A 23,962-nucleotide genomic window follows, 5' to 3' on the forward strand; every position below is an offset into this window, starting at 1 on the left:
CACAAGTATATCGATACATATCCCTTTGGTGACAAAAGGGAACTGTTTATTTTGTGAAACAGTATATAATACAAGGACACTCAATTGGCTAGATGAGCAAATGTGCATAATATATTCTGGGCTAAATTCATACAGTGTAATGGACGCATCCCGCTGTTTGTAACAAATACTCACCGTGACTTAGTGCAAGAAGAGCCATCAAGCTGCGAGGAAAGGAGACAAGACAGCCAATAACCGTGCCATCTGGTGTAAGGCCCGCGCCTCAGCCGGCGTCTCGGAACGCCATTGCGTAACACACGTGGAGGTGGAGACAACAGAGCGAACATTACCTACACGGCGTTGTACTGTCCTCCGAAACTGAAAAATCTTGATATAATACAAGAGCAAGCTAGAATCAACTAACCGTGAGTGCCTGACCATATTAACGATATTTGCTATTTGTCTCGGGTCGATCCTATTTATAGTAACATATACTGCAGGTATAGGGCCCTATATCCTGCTAGTTATAGAGGATACCTCCTGGATACTCATCTTTTTTCATATGATATATGAACTTTTTAATAAAAAACTTTCTTCTTCTTCTTTTCATTTTTTATCCTATTTTTATACCTCACAATATAAAAAACCTCACATATCCCTATGACTTATCTTTAGACCGCTGGAACTTTTTATTTAAAGATAGATGTTTTTTGTTATAAGACCATTTTTTGCAGACGTCTGTAGGTCTAGTTTTTTATATATATATATATATATATATATATATATATATATATTTACAGTATATATAAATGTATGCATCTGTGTGTCATTGGATTGTATAAATTAAAACTACCATACTAAGAAACCTGGAACCGATCCTCATTAGTGCCCACCTACACATCAACCTTTACAAAAAATACACATATTACACCTTGCTAAATTCTCCAAGGGATAGTATAACATTACAAAGGGATTTGTGGAAGCTTGAGGAATGGGCGGACAAATGGCTATTGAAGTTGTTTGTAGATAAATGTATTGGAGAATGGTAAACTTAATTTTAGTGACCAGTGTCTAATAAGGCAAATAAGATTTTAGGATGTATCAAGACAGGTATAGATTCTCATGATAAGGACATAGGGGCACATTTACTTACCCGGTCCTGTCGTGATCCAGCGGCATGTTCTCTGTTGAGGATTCGGGTCTTCGGACGATTCACTAAGGTCGTGTGCCCGATGTCCACCAGGTGTCGCTGCTGTGCCGAAGTCCACCGAGGTTAGGTGTATGTGAGTGATATTCTTGCGACACAATTTTTTTTTTTAATTCTGCGTTTTTTCCGAATCTGTAGGGTTTTCCGACAGCCACGCCCCGCCGATGCGCCACAATCCGATCGCATGCGCCAAAATCCCGGGGCAATTCGGCACAAATCGGAAAAATTCGGGAAACACGGCGGAAAAATGCGATTCGGACCCCATAGTGCCCCATAGTGTTGCCATTACATAAATCATTAGGGATATTGTGTGGAGCAACCAAAATGATTAGAGGATTGGGGGGACTAGAATACAATGACAGATTACAAAATTTAGGGTTATTCAGTTTAGAATAAGACGGGGAGACCTCATTACAGCTTATAAGTAAGCAGTCCCCGCAGCAGTTATGTGCAAGATAGGTTCTTTAGATATGTTCTTAAGTATGTATGTAAGGTATACTTTATAATTGTATCTCCAGATGAAAATTTTTTTGTCCCAGTTACAATTGGATTTTCAAAGTTTTGTGCAGTCTTGGGAGCAAAGATTATCAATAAAGCTTCATTACAGAAGCCTTTATCATTGCAACCTGGGTCTAAAGTAAAGCATCAGAGGTCACAGTGGGCTGAGAGGTCCATCAGTAACTAGGGTTCGTCTATAAGTCATGCGTCCTTAAAGGGGTATTCCCACAAAGGCATAATTCTTAAATACACACAGGATAACAAACTAACACATTCTCTAATTAACCCTTTAAGGACCTCACTCTTTTTTGTTTTTTCATTTTCATTTTTCACTCCCCACAATCAAAAATCTATAACTTGTTTTCTGTGTAACAAATTGCACTTCATAGTGATGGTATTGAATATTCCATGTCGTGTACTGGAAAGCGGGAAAAAAATTCGAAATGCAGAGAAATTGGTGAAAAAAACGCATTTGCACTATTTTCTTGTGGGCTTGGATTTTACAGCTTTCACTCTTGAGCCCCAAATGACATGTCTACTTTATTCTTTGGGTCGGTGCGATTAATGGGGATACCAAATTTGTATAGGTTTTATAATGTTTTCATACATTTACAAAAAATTAAAAACTCGCTGTGAATTTTTATTTTTATTTTGCCCTCTTCTGGCGCTTATATCTTTTATACTTCGTTGTACGGAGCTGTGGGTGGTATCTTTTTTTGCAATTTTTGATGAAGTTTTCATTGCTATCATTTTTAGGACTGTATGACCTTTTGATCACTTTATTTTTTAATGTTTTTCCAAATGGCAAAAAAGTGCTACATTTTCGACTTTGGGCACTATTTTCTGTTACGGGGTTAAACAGAGTGAAAATTTTTTATTATATTTTGATAGATTGTTAATTTTCGGATGCAGAGATACCTAATGTGTTTGTGATTTTCACTGTTTATTTATATTTATATCAGTTCTAGGGAAAGGGGGGTGATTTGAATTTTAAGGTTTTTTATTATAATTTTTTTTTTACTTTTTTTATTTTTACTTACTATTTTTCAGACTTTCTAGGGTACTTTAAAACTAGGTTGTCTGATTGATCCTATCATATAATTCCAACCTGTCTCTATCAGTTCTGCTGTATATAATTTCAGCTGCCCTGAGATCTGAACATAAATCTTCTGATTATGGTCGGGCAGGGCAGATTCTTCTCATGAATAGCTTCTCCTGTCTGCCTCCAGCTCTGTCCCCCTCCATTACAAGACGAGCTCACACACAGACACTTCCTGATGGAAGGCAGCGGCGTGCAGGGACTTGCTCTACAAGCTACAGATAGATAAGGTTTTATCTAGGGGATGGATGCGCTCTGTGTGTGTTATAGCTCAGATGTAACAGAGCTGACAGTGTTTGTTATAGCTCAGATGTAGCAGAGCTGAAGTGTGTCATTGTGTGTTATATGCATCTCATGTATCTCATCATCTCTCATCTATGATCTCTCTTTTTCTATGTTTCAGAATGTTCAGAAGCTAAAATAAAGTGTAGATAAGCCTGCAGCCTGACAATCTAAGCACATTGTCAGTACAAAGCTCTTATTGGTTGCCATGGGCAACTAGAACAGTTCTGCTCTCAGACACTACTGATAAATCTCCCCTATGATACTATCAAGGGACAGAAGATTTACGGACATTTTGCTTCTTGTGCTTATAGGGGGTGTAGGGGTTCAGCTCAAATGTGGGGATCGGCAATGACAAAGCTCTATTGGACAGCAGGATTAAAGTTGAAACTGTGCATTCATTCCAGCAAAAACAGCAGTAACAAACAAAACATCAAATAAAATACTTGCTTGTCCGGCTCTAACTAAACACTTGGCGGCCCTCACTAGCCACTGGAGGGCTTCTCCCTGCCAGCATGAAACATACGTTTAGTAACCCCGTGTCACTCACTTGTAGCTCTCACACAGTCCAGCCTCTGTGTCTCCAGGTAGAGAGCAACTTCTGACTGCTCCACACCCTTCTTTAACCGCTTAACGCCCTGCGCTGTAGCTCTACGGCGCAGAGGTATAGGGAATGTATGAAGAGGGCTCACGGGCTGAGTCCTCTTCATACAAAGGTGGGGGTTGTTGCATATTGCAGCAAACCCCCACCGCTAAAAAACGCGGTTGGTGTTTGCACCGATCGCGGCTATTAACCCTTTGATTGCCGCCGGCAAAGTCGCCGACGGCATTTAAAAGACGGCGACGCGCGGGCGCCGCCATATTTATTATGATCGCCGCTCCCCCGAACATCATCGGGAGGCGGCGATCGGTTGTCATGGTAGGCTATCTGGCTTCTGCAGATTCGTTACAATTCGTTACAGTGGCTCATTGTAATGAATGAGCTGCAAAAATGCCATATATTGCAATACAGAAGTATTGCAGTATATGGCAGGAGCGATCTGACCATCTAGGGTTAATGTACCCTAGATGGTCTAAGAAATAGTGGAAAAAAAAGAAAAAAAAGTTAAAAAAATAATAAAATATTAAAAATTCAAATCACCCCCCTTTCGCTAGAACTGATATAAAACATAATATACAGTAAAAATCACAGACACATTAGGTATCGCCGCGTCCCAAAATGCCCGATCTATCAAAATATAAAAAAACTGTTACGGCCGGCGGTGACCACCGAGATGGGAAATGGCGCCCAAATGTCCGAAATGCGACTTTTACACCTTTTTTCATCACATAAAAAATGGAATAAAAAATTATCAAAATGTCACACAGACCTCAAAATGGTAGCAATGCAAACGTCGGCTCATTTCGCAAAAAATGATACCTACATAAATTTGGTATCACCGCGATCGCACCGAACCAAAGAATAAAGTAGGCTTGTTATTTGAAGCGAAGAGTGAAAGTCGTAAAACTGCACAAGAACATGAGGCACGTGCGTTTTTTTTTTCAATTTTTCCACATTTGGAATTTTTTTTCAGCTTCGCAGTACACGGCATGTTAAAATAAATAACATTACGGGAAAGTAAAATTTGTTACACACAAAATAAGCCCTCACACAGGTCTGTACATGTAAAAATGAAAAAGTTATGGATTTTTGAAGGTGGAGAGCGAGAAATGAGCAAAAAAAACCTGCGTCCTTAAGGGGTTAAGGGGTTGCACACCTGGTGCATTGTTAGACTCATTAGAAACTGGAAGCTTTGGTCTGGAGCAGTGATCACACTTCTGTCTCCACTGCAGCAATTAGAGTCCTGTACCAGGTCTTCCCAGAGACCAACACATGGAAAACAGCTTCCAGTTTGACCCAATTCACACTGTGGTCGCTGTAATACACATAAACCTCCATTTTTTCTCCAATTCAATAGTGACCTTGTCACAGGGGATAATATAGTCATAGGTTTACGTGTTACTGTTTTCTATTTATTTTCCACTATGTCAGACAAGTAGACCTGGGTTGAGGGGAAGTCCCTCATAGGAAGTCCACTTCTCACTAGGGGTTCTCCTTCCTCAACTGGTTGGAGTGAGGGGCTGCTGATTTTATCTGATCTTTTGCTCACTTGTTCCTCTGCTGTACCAGGGTTCTCTTACTCAGGATCTTACTTCTGTTGTCACTTTTTTCACTTTGTTTTTTTATTTCTTTTCCCCCACTCTGTCCTTACGCTCTTTCATTCCCTGGCACAGATGGTTTTACATGGCACCTTTTTAAAACCCTTTAAGTGTACCTTGTGCCCTTACTAAGTTTCAGAATGTTGATTCTCCACTATGTCAGACGGGTAGACTAACCTGTCTTCTCTGTTCCCTAGACAGTCCTTGATGGTTTTAATTACTGTCATCCCTAAGCCAGGGAAGGACCATACAGTCCTCACACTTCGGATGTTATACCTGGACCTTTCCAGTTTTAACCCCTACGCAGGTGTCTGAACTTGTGGGGGACCCAATGTGGACAGTAGCTGGACCAGTGGGCACAGAGACACCAGTGAATGACACTGAGGGATAAGGCAAGGGAATAGTCTGCAAATTTCCATAGTCAGAACAAGAGGAGTAGTGACAGAATCAGGTACAAACCGTAGGCAGACAGCACAAGTTCAGGAACAAGCTAGGGTCATACATGGAGGGTATATGGTATATTTTTAGAGGAAACCTACCTGGGCAGGCCAGAGTATGAGTGCAATAAAACTTTTACTATTTTCTGACTAAAAAGAGGGGATACTTATCAGAGCGCAACCCCTAATTATTATTCATGGTATATGAGTGCATGGGAGTTGAGCTATCAGTGACCCCTTCTGTGGAAGAATGGAACAAGGCCTTTCTATTGTCTCACAAACGTGAGTGTGCATAGAAGAACTAAAAAACTTCTCTCTCAGTTTTACCTGTCTCCCCTTAAAAAAATTATCCTGAGGTTACTGATGTCTTTTAGAGTTGTGGTGTGGTGGTGGGATTTGCTCTTTACATGTTGTAGAGTTTCTTGGTGCTTTAGCCCTTCTGAAATAGGGTATTTGATACATACAAACTTGTCACTGGCAGGATGATACACACGCAAGGCGAACCCCACCCCAAGTTGCCTTTCTCTCAGTTTTGACAGGCTCCATCCTAAAAAGGGTCTGTTAAAAATGTCTTAGCCGCGGCCAGACACTTATACAAAGACATGGTTACATGGGCTTGGTTATAACCACATGTTTAAGGAGATGGTGGCCGATGATATCGCAGATCAAGGAAAGACAATTACCACTTGAGCCCTTTGTGAGGCATATTAGAGATCCCCTGACTTTCTAGAGCTGCTGCTCTAATGTCAGAACCTTTTGCCGTGCTATGCCGAGCCCCCTACATTAATAAGCAGTGACTGGGATACTTCCATTATTCTCTTTCCCATCCACCTCTTTCTCTTCATTGTCTTCTTTGTATTTGTAGTGTTGTTTTGTTCGTCCACAGATGCAGAGCCTCATATTACCCACTATTGATCTTGCCTCTGTTATGCTGAAACTTTTCTGGTCCAGCATGACCATTTATTTGCTACCTGCTTTGTTTGTCGTCTCTGTACTGTACATCTGACTTATTCAACGTTTAAGATAAAATATGTGATGGCTATAACCTCTCTAACACTGAAAACTGTTCTTATGTAGTGTCTTTATTTATGTGTGTAAGCAATAGATCATAGATTTCACCAGAATGAATGTGATCACAGGACATAAATAAAGACAGATTACAGAAATACATGGAATGAATTTTTTTTTTTTCTTAAAACGTTTCAACTATTCAGGACAAAATGTTACATTGTTTGACCCGGTTTATTACATAAATAAAAGTTCTTTATAAATATCTCTTCATAAACAATATAAATAGCTTTACAACATAAATACATTGATGCAAGGTGAGAATTTACATATCGCTCTGTCAGAACCCCCTCCCTCCATCTACATGAGTACCCCAAAAGACTTTATCCTTGCACTGCTGGATGAGTCTCTCTGACAAAACTAACAGCTTCCAAATGAAAATGGTAGGGCAAGGGAAGACTTTATGTGTACTTTATGTCGGTCTAGTGCGTCTGGCACAACTTCAGTGAAGTTGCAGATCTGCATACAGATCAGCTGAATTTGTCCAATTCTAAAAATATGTAATCATGCAACTAACTAGATCATAGTAGAGATAATAAGCCCTCAGTGTCAGGATCTGATAATTACTGAAAAGTTATATGGTTGGATACATTAAGTAATATATGTAAAGTTGGGAAGTACAAGGACTCGTAGACCATTTCTGCAAAGTCACACATCATGTTAATATCATTTCAAGTATCATATGGCTGGAACCTCAACAAATTAACTTCCCAGATCTTTGAGAAATCCTAAATAAGATAGAAAATTCCCTGTCATATCTATAAAAAATAGTGTATAAATCACTTGTCTTAAGTGTGTATTCTTTTGGAGTTAAGTCACAAAGACTGCCTGTGTAGAAAATACTAAAATATAAATTTTTATTGAATAAACATCTGAAAACGTGGGTCTGACTTAGTAGTAACCCAAAACATCACTATGAAAAGGATTCTAGGAAAATAGACATAGGAACATGTCCAAATAGTAGGTTAATGCTTGATGAAGGAAGGAGCCCGGTGTGAGATATTTAGAGTTCTTATATATTTGTTAGTGTGTTGCAACATCTATTATAGACACTGTCACCTAAGTCTTCCACCTACTGGCTTCCTCAGCTGGTTCTGCAATACTTCTGAACCTACATCACTCCTTGTCTAGCTATCCTAGACAGCTAATGATGGCAGTATATCATTTCCCAACTAGACACTGACGCTAGCCTACATGAAAATTGGCGCACATACGGTGGCACGTACTAGCTGTACATGTTCCTATGTCTATCTTTCTGGAAGCCTGTGATGTTTTGGGTTATGTCAGCCCAACATTTTTAGATTTTTAGTATTTCCAGCAAAGGCAATTTTTGTATCTCATATTGATCTACCAATCTGTCTATAATCTTTATTATATCTATTTATAGATCATTTAATTTATCGATCATATGTAGCATGTCTATCTATCTTTCTCCTATCTATCTACTGTGGGTATTACTACTGTCTGGACACTACAAGAGCACTATTATCTCATATCTAATTATTTCTCTCTCCTATCTATCTATCTATCTATCTATCTATCTATCTATCTATCTATCTATCTATCTATCTCCTATCTATCTCTTATCTATCTCCAGTCAATCGTGGGCATTACTGCTGTCTGGACACTACAAGAGCACTATTATCTCATATCTATCTATTTCTCTCCCTCTCCTATGTATCTATCTATCTCCTATCTATTTCCTGTCAATCGTGGGCATTACTGCTGTCTGGAAACGACAGAGCACTATTATTTGGCAGGGGTATAGGAAGCACTATTAATAAATGTGACTGTTACAAAATTGTTTCATTTTGTGGCACAACTTTTAATTTGTCCAAGGCCCCATTTTGTCTAAAGCCGATCCAACTGCTAGAGTCAGGTCATTATTATGAACATGGCAGGTTGGCAACTGATCTCCGATGCTTAATTACAGGGCAAACAGTAGCTCAAAATGTTGTGTAGATTATGAGCTGTCAAGGGTTAAATCTCAGGGTAGAATTAAAGTCAGTCATGGTTTTAATTGTAACCTAGGAAAGTCTTCCTTGCGGCTGAAATGTTGACAGTCCATGAATAAGGAATGGTTTTGCAATACAGAGCCTAGTCACTCTACATGTGGAGAACAATCAGGATAGTCTGCTTGGCCACCTAAAAAGGTGAAGCACGTGTCTGAACACTGATATGTAAACATCTAGGCAGCCCTCATTACAGATATCTATACAAAACGCACATTAATGGCTCTTGTGCGCTGGCAACAAAATAATGACAGACATGTGGTAACAGCAGGTCCTATGTCCCATCGTACCGGCCTGTCCCCGCACTGTAGAATCTTCTGGAGATGCAAGATTCTCAGCCAGGCGTCTACACTAAGACAGGATAATGACCAGTGATCAGAAAACCGTTGTCAATGTAAGGAGCCTGAAAGAGAAAAAGACTTTGGATTAGTGTCGTTATTAGTGTATGGCAGGCCAGGTTTCTGACTTCTCTCATGCAGCACTTCGAGGCTTGTAACAGCACATGGAAAATGCAGATGGAATTATGATCCTAGTTATTAATAACACAGCCCCAGGATTTTTAATGCCAGAAGCCTGGGAAGCGCAGCTCTGGCCTCAAATCATTCATTTTCCTCGAGTTGTCACTGTATTCCTCCCACAGGCTGAACATTTCTGTGTATAGGCAGACCTTACACCGGCTGGCTGAGCAGAAAGTGCTCTGTGTTTGGCACCACTGCTTTCCAGTTCACATTGCTATTAATATATCAGCTGACAATGACTATGTGGCACTAAGCTATATACACCGTAATAAACTCATATAGATAACATGTTTCTGTATGACTTGGTTTAGTGTACATTATCTCAAGATAATTCAGGGGAGGCAATAAGAAAAATGATAAGTACAGAGAGATTTGGTTGTTGTCAAACTAAATCCACACCTTTTTATGTGTTTTTTTTCTGTAGAACTGCCAGAATAGTAACTGAGAATATAATTTAGTGTAAAATCAGACACTTTACACAATTCACATAGCAGAATATAGTTTGGTTTTAAACAGACCAGTTTGTAAAGGCAAATATAAAACATACTTTCATGAAGGTTGTGATGTTACATGAGAAACATACAACATTTAATTAATCCGCTGACTGGCTCAACTGGAAGGATGCAAATATGGAACCCTTTCTACTTTCCTATTGACCAACACAATTCCCAAGCCCTTATATATACACAGACTGAGAACAAATGAGAAGCTCTTTTTGGTGAAAGAGCCCTTTAAATACTATACAATTTGCAATTCCTTTTCGCTTACTGTTTGTGGTTATAGAGAACAAACACAGACATATTCAAGTGCAATCTTGCCTTCCTGTCTTAACGCCTACTGTTATTTATTGTTTTTGAAGGATTTTCAAACTATCTTTTTTTGATGTTGTAGAATTTCTTCTTGAAGGTAATGGGTTTCAATTATTCTGTATGATACAGTAGTAACCGGTTAACTGTGTAGAACTGAATAATGGCTGGAATTCAAGGTTGAACTTGAATCATTGCCAGGAAAGGTGTAAAGGAGGTACTACGCAAACAATAAGTGTCTGAATTCACACTACTGAATGTCATTCTAAACAAGTAGCACTTCTTGTGTTAGTACAAAAAACTATAGTCAAGTATCTAGCAGAGGACTATCAAGGGAGGGGAAAATTAATAGAGTAGTTCATACTGACCACCACAAGATGGTGCTCCAACTTTTAGCACCCTAAGCCACTCATGGCTCCGATGCGGTCCAGTTTGTGCCCAAAACAGCTTTTGGATATCCTCTTTTTATTGGAGCTTTTAAATTTGCGGATGTTGGGGTATTCGTTGACCAGTCTGGACCACACTGCCTTTGACCGTGTATCTACACGTAGATCTCTTAGAAGGCGAGCACGAGTATTAGGGTCAATGGTTCTTTCTCCCCTTTCTCCAGAGGCCAAATATTCAGCAAGTTCTTCCCCTAACAAGGCACGCAATGACTGGAAGATAAAAAAACAAAATACAGAAGGTCATAAATCAATCAATTTTCAGAGAACACAAACTAACAATTGAGACACATTCATTTATTCAGATATTTCAAGAGAGTAAATAGGGTGAAAATTATAGCAAATGTATAAAATGTTTGACTTATTTGGTTCTAACTATAATTCTTGACTTTGGCTTCCCCATAAAACACCTGCATCTTATGGTACACTTGGAATTCCGTATCTGATGGTGCACTGATTTCTTGAATTGACATCACTGACAACAACTAGCAGGCTTGTTTTTTTTTTTCAAGATAACTCACTTTTCATCTATAATATCAGCTATCGTAACTGGATGACAAGAGATGACCTGATAAGATCAGTTGCCCTTGAAGGAGACTTTCTAGTATTAAGCACTCAACAACAAGGTGGCAGCTCTTGGGGCGAGCTTGTCACGTCAGGCACATCCACTGCTTATAAAAAAAGGGGTATATAGTGCAATAAAGGATTTTATTTTTAGATTGCCCTGAGTAGCATTTTGCTGACTACAGGGTGGACTCTGAGCTGGAGATTGTCTGTTACTGCATTATGTCATGTTTTTTTTCCACCTGTTTTTTGACCCATTCCATGCCAGCAGAGGTAATGTTGCACCACATCTGTACAAAGAACACAATGGGGGTCATTTATTAAGGGCCCGATTCGCGTTTTCCCGACGTGTTACCCGAATATTTCCGTTTTGCGCCGCTTGTACTTAAATTGCCCCGGGATTTTGGCGCACGCGATCGGATTGTGGCGTATCGGCGCTGGCATGCGCGCGACGGAAATCGGGGGGCGTGGCCGAACGAAAACCCGACGTATTCGGAAAAACCGCCGCATTTAAAAACCGAAAATGTGTCGCATAAGGACCGCTTACCTTCACCTGGTCCAGCTCGGTGCATTCCGGCGCGATGAGTTTACTTTCAGCGCAGCAGCGCCACCTGGTGGACGGCGGAAGAACTACCTTATTAAATCCCGGCCGGACCCGAATCCAGAGCGGAGAAGCCGCCGCTGGAACGCGAATGGACCGGGTAAGTAAATTTGCCCCAATGTATTGACGATGGTACTCAGATTATTCAGATATCACTGGAGGAAGCCCATAATAAAATGCAATATTTATTATACATTGTATTACACTTTAATTATATCATAATACTATTTCCCAGGTAGATCTGGAAACAGAGAGAAAGAGGTTAATACTCCAGACATTTTTCCAAGCCTGGCAGTCACATCTATGATGCAGATTGACCCTTGATTTAAATATAATGTCAGGCGACCACCTGCTAAACTAATTTTGGAGACTAATATCATTTATATCTCTCTGTCTTACCCTGGGTGTATAAATATGTATGTATATAAATACACACACACACATGCACACATACTTCTGTCAGCATACACATTTCTATAGAGTGCATCAATGATCAGGACAAACTTCTAGGAGTCTATATAATATTAAATATGACTATTTAAACCAATTTTGCTTTGGGACAACAGCAATAAGCCCCTTTCCCACATTGTCCAAGGGCAGAAGTCTATTCATGAACAGAGCAGGCAAAACTGAATTTGACATTGAACTTCATGGCACCAGTGACTCTATCATGAGGTTTCCCTCAACATAAAACCCACTAACAACACAAGGTGATGTCAGTACTCCATCTCTATGGCACATAAAATCTAAGTATCTATCCAGAAACTCTCTATGAATTTTGTCAGTTTTCCCAGGTTTTCTGGATGGTGTTACGTAAGGCCACACATGGAAAACACATTCTGTCACTATTTAATAACCAGATATTATGAAATGACTCTATCCTTATTCTGTTTCAGCAATGTTGTAATCCTAACAGAATTATTTCTAGTAATCATTTGTTTCTCTCTCTTCTCCATCCATAATCAGTGCATCTTCTGGTACCCAGCCAGACACCTGGAGTCCACAAGAATAAAATATAACAGTTGTCTGGACAGAGTTTGCTGGGTGTATGTAATGTCCTAGATGTGTGGTCTCCCACTACTTATCCTGAAGTTGCCCAAAGGAATTAGTCCTCTGCTGGCAGAACCTAGTGTCTTCAATAGAACAATTCTCTGAAGCACAATAGAAAAACTCTCACATTGGATGCAATGTGATATCCAGCAGATATCATGTCTATGAACGACACAAGGAGAGATCCCAAATCAGAACAATACTAATATGAAAAGAGACAATCACTCTTCTAGAAAGTGCACAATTCTCTCCAATCACCACTATCACTAATATTCTAGAATTATATCCCCAGAACCGTTAAAATTAGGTATGGATTTTTTCTGGAAGGGGGAAAAAAGGATATGATTTTTAATATAGCCCCAAAATAATATCCTGGAAATCCTTCCCCAAAACCTACATAATACACCTTGCGATAAATCCTCCAATAATCCTCCAATGTGTGACCCATATTGGTATGGCGCGTAGTCACAGTGATAGCTCAGGTCACTGCGCCTGGTATGGGAAAAGCCCTATTTTATAGCTATCTGTATTATGCCCTCTACCTCCATAAAGGTCACTGGACTTTCTAAAGTTCTGATCATATAAGAAGAGTAAAAGAGAATCTGGGGACCCTGCCAATTCCCATTCACTATGCCCCAAAGTAATGCAGATGGCAGAGTGCAGTGTGGCACCTGTCACCACACTGGTAGACAGAAGATGGGAAAGTTAGGAGAATGGGATGGGAGGCTCCAGGTGATCACTGACCTTGTGATGTGCCTGCACCACGGGCTTGGCCTCCGTCCTGCAGCCCAGCACCGCCAGCACTAGTCCCCAGCACACAAGATGGCAGAAGTGCATCCTAACTGTGGCACTCAGTCTCTTCAGGGTAAGAAATCCCGCAGTGTTACAAGTGGCAGAGGAGCTGTGGTGACTTGTAGTCCCTCCTCCTGTTCGTCCTGTGTTTCTGTAACTCTCATATCAACAGCCCATTCATTTTATAAAGCCGGGGCGGTGACGTCACCGCAGTGATAGGAGGTTCCGTAACCCTTTCCCGACCTCTCCTGGTGCCGTTGTTTATTTGTTTGTGGCCGGGGGAGCGGGCGCTGCGCCCTCTCAGGTGTCCGCTCAGGTGGCCGCTGCTGCTCCGCACCTCTTTACCCCATGGCACATTCATTCTCTCGGGCAGGGCTAGGCTTTTTAAGTCAGGACTGCAATGGTTAAGCTCTCCTTGGCACTCGGAGATATCTGCTTTATTCATTAAAATATAAGGGAAAGGCAGCGCAGAAGTGGTAGGTCATAAATTGTACGACCCTTTGTTAATAGGGAAACATGGGCACTAGCCTGCGCTCTCATAGTGGGCTGGCACCAGTGCCCGATGCTGATGTCTGCACAATTGGGGCTGTCTTTCTCATTAGTATTTCTAATGTAACTTCAAGACAATAAGGAGCTTTCTGCAGCTGATGTCTAAGCGCCATGGCTGCGGGGTGCAGGGCAGGGGCACGGTCAGGTGCAGGGCAGTGCCAGGAGGAGAACACACGTGGAGCCTGGAGATGCTATCAGAACAAGTAATATCTCTTCAGAGTGACTTAACTCTCTGTAATAGACCTGCAGAAGACATAAGTCTCCTGATGTATCAGCAGCCAGAGGATGAGGCTTTGAAGTGGTCGAGACGCACAGTGTGTAGTCGGGACCGGCTGCGCTGCTCGCCTCTCTGATAGCGATCTCCTGCACACGGTACAGAGATAGTGACAGGGCGGAACACACTCATTCATGATAACTAGCTCAGACCTGTACTCCATGTATGTGCTGTGCATGGTATGACTGTGATCATGTCCTAGAACTCCCAGAAATCATCGACATGCACAGTGGGAGAACTGGTGACACTGCTCTCATGGCTTGTACCTATATAACAGCGCCATAGTGTACATACCGGAACACTCAACAGCGATGCTGTGAAAGGGCTAATCTGTTTGGCATGTGATGACAGATGATCCAGGCTACAGGACTCTTGTCACTTTTCATGTAAGTAGCATCATATCCTTATCTAATTTCCCTTCCCATTTTCATGAAAAAACAAAGACAATCGGTAAATGCTGCTGTGTTTTCTCATTAAGTCAACAAATGAGTCAGTGACCCTAGCTGCACCCCTTTATTTCCCACACAGAACGCACCAAAGTGGAAATTAAAAGGTGGGGGGAGGCAGCAGAAAAATACCACGAACCACAACCGTAATTTTGTATTTTAAGGGTTTTTATTAGTGTGATTTACCTAAAGAAGGTAATAAAAATATCTGGGTAAAAGTTTCCATTCCTTGCCAGAACTTGAGAAAGTTTACATTCCAATTACTGCTGGGTGCAGTTTTTCTCCCCCTGATGTAGACAGCCTATAGTAATAAAGCTGATAAAAATAAAAACAAAAACCATTCCCATTGTTTCATAGGAAAACTGTCAAAATGAAACATGAAACTGGCAAAAAAGAAAAATAACTGCATAACATAAAATGCAGTGGAAACTCGAGATAGGGAAAAAAAGATGCCAAAATCAAGAAGGATAAAGGTCTTTCAAAGAAGAGTAAAGTAGACAATTCCAGAAAGCTGCCACAAATGATGAGGAACACAAAGACAAAATATGGAAATATGCCGAAGATGCAAACAAGCATGCTATGAAGACTATTGTTTCATCTGTCTCCTATAATTATATACTTAAAGCAGTGGAAGAGGATTGATTGCCCAGAGATGTTACTTAAAGTTCCATGCAGTGACTCAGGCGCTCCTAATACTAGTGCGTGTAATAGCCTGGGTCTGGGGCTTTGAACTTCTGCACCTTTACCTGCACTATCTACAAATGAGGACCTCTGATGTTGGTCATGTGATGTGCTGGGAAAAAGTAATTTCCTTCTGTAATTCCTTTTATTAGGTCATACAGTAGAGTATTTGACACATAAGGAATTAAAGTATCTGCTCTCAACCTATACAAGTTTATGTCCATGTAATTGTTCTAGTATGTACCTTTATGTCATACTAAGTACAGGCGGTCCCCTACTTAAGAACACCCGACTTACAGAAGACCCCTAGTTATAAACGGACCTCTGGATGTTGGTAATTTACTGTACTTTAACTGTACTTACTTTAACCGTAGGCTGCAATAATCAGCTATAACAGTTATCAAAGGTGTCTGCAATTAAGATTTATTGTTAATCCCGATTCTTACGACAATACAACATTTTTTAAATCCAATTTTCACAGAGACCAAAAACATTTTGGCTGGGGTTATAATTATAAAATATACAGTTCTGACTTACATACAAATTCAACTTAAAAACAAACCTACAGAACCTATCTTGTGTTTATCCCGGGGACTGTCTGTATAAGATATAACAGTATGATACACAGTCATGCTCCGGGAATGAAAGGATAGCTGTTCAACAAGTACAGTTCACCAAAAAGGGGGATTTTAAAGGCAGGGCATAAAACCCAGCCACTGGAGTGTATCAGTGATAATCTCCTATCATGCATATATGCATAGCAACTAAAACACAAATAACAAACTCAACAAGACCAACAGACACCGGGTGAGGGTGGGAGTAGGGAAAATCAGTGTCCCACAGTAGACAAGTGTGTTAATGTCCAGAGACCCAAGAAGGAAACTTGGAAGAATCTCTGAAAGACGTCCACAGAAGATTCCACCGTCTAGGAATAATATGTCTCCCGGCCATAACAAAATGTATCAACAGTCCTTTTTTAACTTTCTTCTAAGTCCCAGGGAACTTCAAGAGGAAGGCAATATCAGGCTGGCAAGGGGTCAAGGATGAAGTTAGGCGAGTGAATATATGACTCCCACAGGTCATGCATCCTTGGGCACAACCACCAAATGTGAATCATCGACCCCCTTGCCAGACCCGCACCTGCAGTATTGATCGGACACTGGGGGTAAAACCTGTGAAGGACAGCAGGAGTCCTGTAGCATTGCGTCAAGATTTTATAACATGTTGCTTGAAATTGACATAAAACAGAAGCTCTATGGGTGAAGGCCATAGTCCTCGATCACTCCACCTCTGTGAACTTCTGGCAAACCACTTCCCAGGCACACACAAAACAGAAGCTTTCATTATGTCAGTTTAAAGAGGACCTATCACCCTCAAAAATGGCACTAGGAGTTGCTTAATAAAGTAACCAGTTCCTAGTGCTAAAACAGACTTAGCAGTGTTACACTGCTAGCTTTATCGGAAACCTCTGGTGTTTCTAGTGTGTAGCGCAGCAGTGTTTGTTAGCATTATTGGAGGGTTCCGATAACGCTAGCACTTCTGCATCTGTTTAGGCAACAGGAGCTGATTACTTTAGTAAGCAGCTCCTAGTGCCGTTTTTGAGGGTGACAGGTCCTTCTGAGATAGTAGACACATGATGGTGGTTGGTTTGTGCACTGACCATATTTCACAAACCATAAAGTACAGGACTACATGCATCATGGTGATATGTGATGCAAGGAGTCTCTTCTTCCCCATGGAAGAGCAGCACCAGTGGCGTAACTAGAGTCCTCTGGACCTCAGGGCAAAATTCCCGACAGCCCCCCCCCCCCCCCGGGTATGCATAAAAACATTGAACACCATCCACCAGTAGCTATAATTAATGTCCCTCCTCACCAGTAGCCATAATTAATGTACCCCTCACCAGTAGCCATAATTAATGTCCCCCATCTACCAGTAGCCATAATTAATGCCCCCACCCACCAGTAGCCATAATTAATGTCCCCCCCTCACCAGTAGCCATAATTAATGTCCCCTCTCACCAGTAGCCATAATTAATGTCCCCCCCTCACCAGTAGCCATAATTAATGTCCCCCCTCAACAGTAGCCATAATTAATGACCCCCCCTTACCAGTAGCCATAATTAATGTCCCCCCCACCAGTAGCCATGATTAATGTCCCCCGCTCAACAGTAGCCATGCTTAATGCCCCCCAACCAGTAGCCATGATTAATGCCCCCCCTCACCAGTAGCCATAATCAATGTCCACCCCAGCAGTAGCCATGATTAATGTCCCCACCCCCAGCAGTAGCTATAATCAATGTCCCCCCCCTAGCAGTAGCCATGATTAATGTCCCCCCCACCAGTAGCCATAATCAATGTCCTCCCAGCAGTAGCCGTGATTAATGTCCCCCATAGGTAATATCCCCCCCAAATAGCCATTTCCTAACTTTCACCTATGCCTCCCCCCCCCCCCCAAATAGAAACAGGGCCCCATATATTTAAGCAAAATGAAAAATAAAACTCTTACCTAGTTATTCCGCTCCTCTTCGTGCTCTCTCTCTCTTCTAAAGATTGGCGCAGGCGATGGCTGATGACATGTCTGCCAGGTCAGGTGCCGGCGCAGGCAGGCACGTCATTAAGCCTGTTTCGGCATCGATGGATGCGGTGTGCGGGGATGGCCGATGAGGTGGGTGGGAAGGTGGGCGGATCGGGGGCCCGTTCAAATTTTGAATTGTGACAGCTCCGGGCCCTCCTGATCCAGCGCACGGACCAGATGCAGAACAGTCCGTGCGCTGTAAGGGAAAGGCCCGCGGCTCTCACAATTTAAAACATCTGCCCGCTGTGCTGCGCTGAGTAATCAGCGCAGCGCAGGGGTCAGGTGCGGCCCTCTGACTGGCAACGGGCCCGGTCTCAGTCGCGACCCCTGCGACCGCGATCGGTACGCCACTGAGCAGCACTGTAATATAACTATGATAATAGTTCAACACAGCTATTCTTAATGAAGTACATTAAAATAAATAAATAGTGACTTGGAAAAAAATGCCTTCATAGAGAAGGTGAAACATTACCTGTTATATTTTGTGGAACAGCAGTCAATTTTTCATCAGAGTGCTGCGTTCTATGATTTTTTGAGGGTTTTACTCTAGCGTGGTCAGCATTTTAGAAGACCTGCACCCACAGATTCCTGCTTCAATGCCCTGGTACTCTACAATAAACAGACACTTGATTGTATGGAAAGAATGATAGGAAAATGCTCATGTTCCAATGGTCTAGGTCAGTGATGGCGAACCTTTTGGAGACAGAGTGCCCAAACTACAACCAAAATCCACTTATTTACAGTGTAATGCCAACATTGCTTTTTAAGCAGTAACTTATTGCTACCTGTTTTTCCACTTCTTTCAATGATATCGGCCCCTAAGGCAAACAACACAGTTGAATTAAGGAGGGCAAATTCAGACTCTCGTTGTAGCTTCTCTCTAGGGTCTCTCTGTAGAGGAAGAATGTTGGGTCCAGAATGAGAACCTCTAAAGATAATGCAGCATCTTTTAAGTTGCTTGGGACTGCAGGAAGATCTGGTGGATTTGGTCATATTTGGTGAACTCTATCCTGGAGTGATGATCTGAGTGCCCACAGAAATGGCTCTGAGTGCCATCTCCGGCACCCGTGCCATAGGCTCGCCACCACTGGTCTAGGTCATAGTTATCAGTGTCCTTGATTTATGCTTGTAAATTAGCAAAATTAAAAAATGAAGCCTTTATAAATAAATAACAAGCCTGCAACCTGTGGTATGGATCCTGTGCAGCAAAGGCCTTCACCTGCTTCATGTCCCTGCGTCAAAGGCCTTTGACCTTTTGCATGACCTTCTGCAGGTGGACTTAACGGCCCCATCATGCAATGGTGGGACCAGGGATGAAGACTGCAGTAGCGGAGGGGTACTTATTTATTTATTTGTGTTCACCTTGGGACTCTGTAAATTTAGGGTACAGGGAGCTCTGTGACTATTGACTTCCAGTTATTTCAATGTGACTATGATTTACTGCTGCTAGGGGCACTGTGGCTATGAGATACTGTGGGGGCTCAATCTACAGATATGAGTCATGGTGGGAAGAATCAGACATGGGGCCAAGGTAGAAGAAGAATGTTTCAGTCACCATATTTACAAATCACTGGTCAGGTGGAATATTGTGGATATGGTAGAACTGAAACAGGTACAGAGGAGAGCAACCAAGATTACTAGGGGGGTCGGGGGACTAGAATACAGTGATAGATTACAACATTTGAGATTATTTTTTTTTAGAAAAAAGATGGCTAAGGGGAGACCTTATTACAATGTACTAATCTGAAGAGGCAGTATAAGGATCTTACCGAAGATCTTTTTATACGTAGGCCTGTGACCAGGACAATATCTATTCAAAGCATCAATCAAGTGATTACCTTATTGAATTGTTTGCTTCAATATGAAAATTCTATTTTCTTTTCAGTTCATATGATCTCATGGTGACATCCTTTGAATCCGGATGCATTTCTGTTGTCATGTGATAGACACACTTCTGTCACACAGTTGAATAATGAAAAAGATGGAAAAGCATGGTGGACATAGAGACAAGCATAATCCCAATGTATGCTCTGTGAGAAGAGTTGGTACAGTATGTAGAGACCCATAACAGACAATCGGTAGATTGATAAAACAGTCAAGATGATGATAAGAGCAAAGAGGAGGCTGCAGTGGAGGGAGAGTCCCTATCACACCTTGTCCTACATTGCAGTCTAATGCTAATGCTAATTACAGTAAATTGGGGAATTGCTTATGTTTTTATACTTTACAGTTGTTCTTTAAATATTTAAATCTTTTTGGAAAAAACTTCTGATCACTTTTTATCAAAATATTGTAATTTTTTAAAAATATTAATGAAACATTTGGACATTTTTTCTGTAATAGGTTCATCACATGAGATAATTATTCTTAGATTTCAATAGACCAGGGATTTTGAGACAAGAAGAAAACTAATGTTTTCTTCTTGTCTATGATTTTGTTTGTTTATTGTTATATGTGTTCTAGGGAAAGTGAGTTGATTTTGAGTTGTGTTAAGCCCATGGGTTCTGTCCATATAGGGTCAGGGTAAGGGTTTCTGACTCCAACAACACCATAAATATGCTTAATTCAATATGCATGTTCTAGGTATCCAAAATGCCTGATTCTTTCCTCCTCCAACCCCTTTGTCAGGGAAGGTGGGATTTACTGACTGTAAAACCCAGTTTAACCTTTTTTTTAGTTTTACGTTATAAAGTATTTAAAAGTATCGAATAAGGTGATGTTTTAAATCATACCCTCATTATTATGAGGGTTTAAAGGGAAGATACATCTTCACTAATCAATTCTTCCATTCTCATATTGTTGTTCACCTCGACTACACATTCCTCGAGGGAGGGTATAACCTCATAACACCAATAATGATAGCTTGTTATGAAGGCAGCCACAAGAAAGGGATGCAATAGACAATTTTTCAATTTACGAATTGGCACAGGGATAATGGATAGAAAAAACCTATGGAAGCTGAATTAAGGAACACGTTGGGTCATTATAGTGAGAAAATGCAGCATCATAACTGAAGCAATGGGAACAAGCCCACCAAATGTGAAACATCGAGCCTTTGTCCTACCCGGATCGCTAGCAATCATCCAACACAGAGGGGAAAGCTGTATGTAATAGGGTCAGTACCCTGTACCAGCTAGAGAGGATTTTATAGTTTTTCTCTTAAGTGGAGCAGGCAAGTGATAGTTTGTGGAATTGTTATTAATAGGTACCAGTAATTGTTTTTAGATCTGTCTGACAATGTAGAAAGTGTTTCATATCTGTCAGATACACTAGGTTAAGTATCTATTAACATTAAAGTTCAGAACATTCAGGGATGTCCCAGGGTTACAGTGACAACTATGACACACACTTGAATACTTCTTGATTAAAATTCTGCTCCTCGACAATGTATTGCATAACTTGTATAGATTCATGTCTCATGAGATATTTACTGGATTTGACATGCAGTGCCATGGCCTACAGTAGATTATAACCTGAGGTTTTGTGAGATAATGCTGAGCATGTGACTTAAACATGCATTAATCTGTTGGGTATATTTAAATGACTAGCTTAATAAGCATCTAAATTTAAGCCCTGTACAAAATGTCACAGCGAGTAGGGTATGAAGGTTTAAAGAAGCAGTCCAGTGAAAACCATTCAATTCATTCCTAAACCCCTCAACTGATTGTCTTAAACATTTAAGCACCTTCAAGCTTTGTAGGATACATCTTTCACTGTGTCTATGCACATAACTGCACCTGTGCTCTCAGAGCAGATGGATATTTCACTCTGTACTACTATTCGCTAAAGAGATTATCATCTTGATTCATCTTACCATAGAGTTTTTGGAAGCAGACCTACTCCAATTGTGATCATGTAAAATATCTATAGAGAATTAGACTGAACTAGACTCAATACTGTATATGAAAAAATACACCTAAAAAGTCAAAAAGACTGCTTTTCCCTGGGGTTCCTGCATTTGTCACATAACGATGGAAACACTGTCTCCTAATATCTGTAAAATAAAATGGAATGTTTAGGGAGTAAGTTTGGGTCAGTCTTGATCATAACCTTATCATCTGAAATAATTCAGTAAAAATAGAATTAATAGAATTATAGAAGACCCTTTGAAAGTTAATATCTTTTACACTAAAAATGTGTTGTATACGTCTGAATGTGATAGATTATTTCTAAAGCTCCAATGGAGATGAATAGAGTAGCTGCAGGAATGTCGTCATTGCCAAGCTTGAATATGGTCTCATAGAAGCTGTAATAATAGCGACTAATGAAATAATCTTATCTTTGCTTCTGAACATTTTGATGCCCTTATACACTTGTAGGAGAGACTTATCCTGCTCTATGTTGAGGAGGAAATAATGAAACATTACTGGCAAACTGTTTCTTTTGGCAGGACACTCTTAAGTGACATTTGGTACACAACAGTTCAGTGCACGAGTGTACGTGCTTTACCCCACAGAGCCAACCTCTGCTTGCAGTATAATAACAATATGCACTCTTTAGGATATAGTTTTAAATGTTTACTTGAGATATACAAACCCTGCCCTTTCACATGAAGTAATAATGATAAGTCTCAATTGAGACCTAAGCACCAACTGGTGACAGACAGGGCACATGGTACACATTCAGCTTCTGCCAATCCACATGCAATGACAAGACTGCACTTTCAAACTCAAGAGACATAATCACTTTTTAATTTTGATTTAATCTAGTTTGGGAATATTTTCTTTGCACATAACTGGTAATCTATATGTACTGTACATGTGCAGTAAGAAATATTTATATTCTAAAGTAATGAATATTGTTACAGAGCTCTAAATACCAAGTCATAAATATGTTATAACTTTATCAGATACTGAAATATACTTCCTGAAAGCTGATTTCTGGAACCTCATGCACAGTGAAGGATATATTTGCTCTGAAACGTCTGCTTACCAGGATATTTATATACGGTGCCTTGTGAAAGTATTCAGGCTTCAAACATAAAGATATAAAATATTTTTTTGGTGAAGAAGTGCGACACAATTGTGAAGTGCAGCAAAATTTATTGGATATTTTAAACTTTTGTGAAAGACAATGGGGGTCATGTATTAAGGGCCCGATTCGCATTTTCCCGACGTGTTACCCGAATATTTCCGATTTGCGACGATTTTCCCCTAATTACCCCGGGTTTTTGGCGCACACGATAGGATTGTGGCGCCTCGGGGGCGTGGTCGAATGAAAACCCGACAAATTCGGAAAAACCGCAGCATTTTAAAAAAAAATGTGGCGCGAAAATTGCACTTACCTTCACTCAGCCCGGCTCGGTGTATTCCTGTGCGTTCCGATGCTCTTCAGCGCAGCAGCGCCACCTGGTGGACGTCGGAGGAACTACCTTAATAAATCCCGGCCGGACCCGAATCCACCGCAGAGAACGTGCCGCTGGATCGCGAATGGGCCGGGTAAGTAAATCTGCCCCAATAAACTGAAAAAAGGGGAGTTCAATATTATTCGTCCCCCATAAGTTAATACTTTGTAGCACCACCTTTTGCTACAATTACAGCTGCAAGTTGCTTGGGCTATGTCTCTATCTATGTCTCTATCTATGTCTCTATCTAACTATCTAGTTTTTCACATTGAGAGACTGAAATTCTTGCCTATTCTTCCTTGGAAAACAGCTCAAGTTCATTGAGGTTGGTTGTGGAGCGTTTGTGAACAGTAGTTTGCGGCTCTTTCCACAGATTCTCGATTGCATTCAGGTCTGGACCGCGGGTGCAAATAGGCCCGCGGTGGCAGCCAAGGTAGGGACTTGGGGACCAGGGGAAGGCAGGCAGGACCACGGGAAGGCAGGCAATACCACGAGAAGGCAGGCAGGACCACGGGAAGGCAGGCAGGACCACGGGA

At 41.0% G+C, this 23,962-nt stretch overlaps 1 protein-coding gene across 1 annotated transcript; it reads right to left on the reverse strand.

Moving 5' to 3' along the window:
• Positions 1-6,883: 6,883 nt before the first annotated feature.
• NPPC (natriuretic peptide C) lies at positions 6,884-13,725 on the reverse strand. Its single transcript, XM_072142468.1, has 3 exons — positions 13,508-13,725; positions 10,474-10,761; positions 6,884-9,184 (listed from the first exon to the last, which is right to left on the reverse strand). The coding sequence occupies exons 1-2, from the start codon at positions 13,598-13,600 to the stop codon at positions 10,498-10,500; spliced, it is 357 nt and encodes a 118-aa protein (XP_071998569.1). The 5' UTR covers positions 13,601-13,725; the 3' UTR covers positions 6,884-9,184; positions 10,474-10,497.
• Between the last annotated feature and the right edge of the window lie 10,237 nt (positions 13,726-23,962).

The sequence above is a fragment of the Engystomops pustulosus genome, chromosome 3, assembly GCF_040894005.1.
Source record: "Engystomops pustulosus chromosome 3, aEngPut4.maternal, whole genome shotgun sequence".
NCBI classification, from domain to species: domain Eukaryota; kingdom Metazoa; phylum Chordata; class Amphibia; order Anura; family Leptodactylidae; genus Engystomops; species Engystomops pustulosus.

Coding starts and splice junctions, on each gene's coding strand:
- NPPC (XM_072142468.1), bottom strand. CDS start 13,600: ATGCACTTCTGCCATCTTGTGTGCTGGGGACTAGTGCTGGCGGTGCTG. Junction 10,762..13,507: donor TGGTGCAGGCACATCACAAG/GTCAGTGATCAC, acceptor TTTATCTTCCAG/TCATTGCGTGCCTTGTTAGG.